Source organism: Poromitra crassiceps (assembly GCF_964638095.1).
Source record: "Poromitra crassiceps genome assembly, chromosome: 25".
NCBI lineage: Eukaryota > Metazoa > Chordata > Actinopteri > Beryciformes > Melamphaidae > Poromitra > Poromitra crassiceps.
Genome location: NC_139649.1, coordinates 10,649,638 through 10,655,275, shown reverse-complemented (window position 1 = coordinate 10,655,275; position 5,638 = coordinate 10,649,638). Strand labels below are relative to the sequence as shown.

At 48.5% G+C, this 5,638-nt stretch overlaps 1 protein-coding gene across 1 annotated transcript; it reads right to left on the bottom strand.

Moving 5' to 3' along the window:
• Positions 1–636: 636 nt before the first annotated feature.
• Positions 637–5,137, bottom strand: fam83d (family with sequence similarity 83 member D). Its single transcript, XM_083660878.1, has 4 exons — positions 4,580–5,137; positions 2,567–2,734; positions 2,235–2,359; positions 637–2,035 (listed from the first exon to the last, which is right to left on the bottom strand). Exons 1-4 carry the CDS (start codon positions 5,057–5,059, stop codon positions 1,225–1,227), a joined length of 1,584 nt encoding a protein of 527 aa, XP_083517004.1. The 5' UTR covers positions 5,060–5,137; the 3' UTR covers positions 637–1,224.
• Between the last annotated feature and the right edge of the window lie 501 nt (positions 5,138–5,638).

Below are 5,638 nucleotides of genomic sequence, written 5' to 3'. Positions count from 1 at the left end.
CAGACACACTAGGACCTTTGTGCTCAAGTGCAAGGTAGGAAGGCACAAGAACACTTGGTCCATGCCAAGCTCCAATTATGTGGAAATTCAGAATAACTTAAAGTAGACTGTTACTATGCTGCTCTGTTCACATTAACATCACAATATGGGAGAAAAAACAACCTTCTGCTTCACTCCTGCTGACCATTATTGGCTGTTGCGCGGCCTGAATTTAATTTTGTTCTGGAGGAAAATGTTCATCTGTAGGAATCTGTAGGCTGATGGAAACTGAATATAAAACTTGAGTAGAGTAAGGAGGAATCACCTGTTGTAAAATCCCATCTGTATGTAGACAAGCATTCATTTAGCATTCAGCCTGATCTATGGTAGTAATCTATGACGGAGCTTCTGTCTCCAAATTCACCCTGGACAGCAACTCTGATTGGCTAAGTAATCAGCAGAGGTGCCAGTATCACAGATGCTGTCTCTCAACTAATTGCATGAAGCCACTGCAGTGCGTCCTAGACTCTCTGAGCAAATCTTCTCTACGACGCTATTCAACAGCAGATGAAACTACAGGGCTATAGGGGCTAACAGTCGACACAATGGCCGGATTACTGGTAAGTGTGAGAAACGACGGAAAAAAAAGCCCACTCATCTAAACAAAATACTCCTTTATTCATTAGCAAGGCACAATGAGAACCAGCTGCTCTCTGGAACCAGGTTCAGATGCAGATAAAAAACAGCCAAATCCAATTCAAATAATAACTAGGACAACCATCTTACAGATGACTTATTCATTCCATAAACAATTATTCTCACATTCATAAGTCGACGTGTCTTCTCTCAGTAGACAATATTCATTAAATTCACACGAACAAAAAACAATTATTGCACCATGTCTAGCCTTAAAATAAGACTTTCTGGGTGACAATTCCCCTTAAAATGTAGTGTTACCATTTCACCAAGAGTTGCTCACAGGATGTCGACCGAAAGCAAGGGGACAAAAGTGGCCATTGCAGAAAGAAAAGTTTGAAATGCAGTACAACTAAAATCCTATTGCATCAGCCAAACCCAGGCATTTGACACTATTCCCCCTAATGAACCCGTGTGTGACAGCTCTTTCCCCGGCACCCTCCGTCCTCCAAGCCCCTGCGGCCCCAAAAAAAAATCAACTAATGTGCACATGTGCGTAGCTCTTGGCCATGTGGCCGTGCCCACGCTCTTCACCAAGCAGCCTGGGGTTCAGTCCCTGGCCCGCAGTCTTTCAGGCCCCACGGGCACGTTGGTGACGTCCGCCAGCTCCCGGCGCTGGGCCAGCGTGACCACCATGTACTCCAGCTTGGTGCGGATGGTGGAGTAGTGGCCCTGGCGCTCCCTGGTCAGCTTGTGGAAGCGCTCCCTCGGGTGGCCGCCGTCCGGAGCCACCGAACTGCGGCGGCGACGGTCGACCGCCCGGCGGCGGGGGGAGCTCTGGAGCGGAGCGGCGGCCTGGTCGCGGGCGGCGGTGAGGTCGCTCGCGTGTTGCGGGATGTTTTCCGGCTCGGTCTGGGCGTCGCTGTCCACCGTGGGCCAACTGGTCTGAGTGGAGACGTGATGACAGGATGGGGCGACGGGGGTCAGCGGCTCCACCGCTGCAGGGAGACACCGGCTGACGCTGCCAGCCAGGATCTCCTCCTCCTCTTCGTGCTGCTCCTCCTCCTTGCCTATGGTGGAGGAGTCAGACGCTGGGACGCTTTTGCCGCCCGTCTCCCCGGTCGGAGGTTCTTCGCGGGTGTGGTGGGGCTTAGAGTTGGGTGTGCTGGTCAGACACGACAGCTGTGCTGCGGGCAGCATCTCCCTGGCCGTGTGAGGAGGGCTGGAGGCGACCGGCTGTTTGACGAGGAGGTGCTGCTCGTAGACCGCGCCGTGCCGGGTCACGGGAGGAGCCCGGGTGGTGTTGACGGGCAGAGATTGGGCGTAGAGGATGCGGAACTCCTCGTCAAAGTTCTCTGTGATCTGGCCCGAAAGCTCCATCAGGTTGCTGCTGTTCAGTCGCCCGTCGGTCCAGTTGAACCTGCACACAGGAATGGGAATTAGCAACACGCATGACTGCCAGTTCGTGGGCCAGTTTCCACAAACCTCAGTAGAAAAATGCATTACTTGAGTCTTGGTAAGCCTGGGATTTACATCGCTACGCTGCATAATGAACTGTCATAATGACCCTATTATCCTATCATTTTGGAGTTCAGGGAAGCCGGTAAATGAGTCGTTACCTGTAGGAACCTGTAGCCACTCTGTTTCCATCAATCAGCATGAACCGTTCATGAACCTCCCCGGTAATCCTCGCTCCCGATCTCATGTAATATGTTGTGCCAGTTATGGTTCGCACTCTCATTTGCTGTAAGGATGAAGAAGAAGAAGACAAAATGTAAACGTGGAAAAAAACAAGATAGGTGACTAGGGAGGGGTTGAAATAGGATTCAGGCCACTTAAAGGTCACATCGCATCTTAAAGGGCACAGTTCCTCTGTGTGCGATGGCATGTGGCGGCTGTGTTGTGATGCACACACGGAGCCACACCCTGCATTACTAAGCCAACCACATACCTGAAGGTCATCCAACCGCACGTCGACGCCGCTGCACATCTTGAGGAAGGCGGGAGCAGACGATTGGTCCAGGAGGATGTAGACGGGGACTTTGCGCTGCGTGCACGCCTCCTGGAGATCCCGAAAGATATCCAGGTCTGTCAGAGAGTCTGTAACTATGGCAATCACCTGCAATGGAAAATTACAGAGGGTAATATAATAGAATTCATTTGAGGGGCTGCAGCCTTGCTCTTCCAGACATAGCCGCACGATTGTGTTTTCATTACGATCAAATTCGGGGCCTTCTTCAAACACACAGAGTCGCGCATCTCTGTCGGACGCACTCTGTGTAATGTGCGCGGCGCTGATGAGCTTTCTATCGACTGTGGTCTGTTACCATGGCGATCGGCTGTAACGCTTGGTCAGCAAACAGATGACTTTTATAGAGGAGACAAGTAGGCACACCACCGTAGGGCTCGTCTACATTTTCTGAGCAGTAATTTGAGACAGAGGTTTCTTTTTTCCACAAAGAGGGGTGGAATTTTACATTAGGTTGTAAAGGTTATGCAGTGTCCAATCAGTGTGTGGTGGATACCATGGATTAGACATTGATTTGGACAGATCTCAGATATATTGCTTGCTGCTGTTAGTCTATATTGCTTGCTGCTATTAGTGACGTGGTTTGAGGGTTTACCCAGTTTATATGGTATCAAAAATGTGCGTTTATTGTTTAAGAAAATGTGGTCAAATAAAAACAGCATTTCCTTTCAGAGATGCAGAACGCAAGCCAGTGACAATGGTGTACAGGCAGGCAGGGTGCATGGCTTTCACAGTGGCTTCTTTGTCATAGAAAGGCTGTGCGCTGTGGTTTTACATTTCAATATCAGACAATAACGCCTGGTCCGGATATGTTTCCAGGGTTCCCGCCGAGTGCCAAGAGATCAGCATATATACCACTAAGCTAAGCTCCAAAGCCATCCACACCTGCACTGAGAGGATATCCAATGCTTAAAGTATTATTATGCGAGGGAATGCAACATTTCATGTTGGAAAAAGAAAAGCAAGTTGAGGCACATCTGGAAGATAGGCCGCCGCCGTGCGCAGTACAGGCCTGATGTGCTGCTGAGAGCCGCAGACTCTCTTCAAGCTGGAATGCTTCTTTTCAAAACGAGAGATTGGACTGACAGCTCCCAACATGTAGCTACATCAATGATTTTTTTTTTGTTATTGGATGTTGTTTTATTAAGACTTAAAAAAAAATCTAAAATGGGAGGCTGATCAAGGAAGCCAGATACCATGGTGACTGGCTGTCTTGTGGTTGGAAAATCATAGGCCTCTTATATTTTAAGGATGGCACAAAGAAATACTCACATTTTGTCATTTGAATATATTTTTGAAGCCGAATAAACAGCCCCATTAAGTTTGTAGCTGCTGGAGCCTCTCTGATATATTATGATTATATATAATAATACACGAATGATAAATAAACCCCACTACATGTTTAATTTCCTGCCTGTTACTATATATAGTACAGTAAATATATTGCACATATTTACTATAGTAACTATTTACTTAGTTACTAGAATAAATACATGCCAAAAAGTCCCTAAAGGAATATTATAGACAGTATCATTATTAGCACACGCACGCACACACACACACACACACACACACACACACACACACACACACACACACACACACACACAATATGAGGGGGCACATTATACCCCTCATAACACACACACACACACACACACACACACACACACTTACAGGTCACTGCAAGCAAACTGAATGCACATTATACATATTATTATAATACTGAGTAACATTACCACAGACAATATAATTTCCTGTGTGTGTGTGTGTGTGTGTGTGTGTGTATATATATATATTTTTTTTTTTTATTCTAGGGGAATTATGAAATCAGTTGTATAAAATTATGATAACTTCCAGAAAACCTAATGGGCCAGTCAATAAAGTAAAGCTTGAAGTTTATGGTTGGTTAATTAATAATAACTTTCTTCATACCTCTTTGGCACTTTTGATCATGCGCCTGGCGGCCTCCTTGCAACTGTAGATGCATTCCCCGTAGCTGGGCTGGAAATGAGCAACGGCCCGGGTCACCCCCCGGTACGAGCCGGAGGTGAAGCCGGGCCAGCCGAGCTCCAGTAGCGGGGGCTCCACATCTGACACGTCGGGGAAGTAGGTGAGGGAGGAGCAGTCCACTGAACCGGTGGTGACCGACTGATCCAGCGCCAGGTCCACGGCCGACACGCACCGGGAGAGCACCGCGGCCCCTCGGAACCGCCGGATCTCGTCGTCGGACAGAAAGTTGGGGATCCCCTCTCTCCGGAGGAAGTCCAGGAAGGTGTCGACCCCCGCGGACAGCAGCTCCTCCAGGGCCAGCCGGTGTCTCTCGTTGTACTGCGCCTGCAAGTTCGGGTCGGGCTCGGTCTTTTTTGAGCCCCACTTCCAAGGTGAGTCACCTAAGCTCTGCGACATTGCCATAACGTTAGTTTGGGGCTCCACACTTTTCCCAACTGGTCCCAACGGTCCCAAAGTAGCGCAGGTGGCAGGTAACGTCGAGGTGCAGGAACACAGATTTGTATTTGGTTTCCCTCCCTTTCCTGTTCCGTATTGGCTGGCGGACTGTTGTCAAACCAGAATGGAGTCTCCAGGCTCACGCTGTCACTCTAGCGCAAACCCGGGCCTCATTGGCTCATTTGGACACAAACAAACCTACAGTACGTCCCTCTGCTCGCCCGCGATCCGGTTACTAGAGAAAGGAGGGGGGGGGATAAAGAGCTCTCACTCCACTCCTGTTTCCGGGTATCGCAAACGTCACTCGAGGGTACAGGCTTTCCTTCATGTGGAAATCCTACTACAGTAAATAGGCTATTGCAGTTTTCTCGAATGGCCACTTGAGGCTGGCTGCAAAAGCGAGTCAGTTCAATTCACCCCCCATATTAAAATGCCAGAGTTTACAGCATAAACATTTTTTAAGCCTGGTTAAAAAAACGGTTTTGGTATGCCCTATCATGACAACTGTACAGGGGGTGAATTTTTATATAACCCATTTAGAATAAA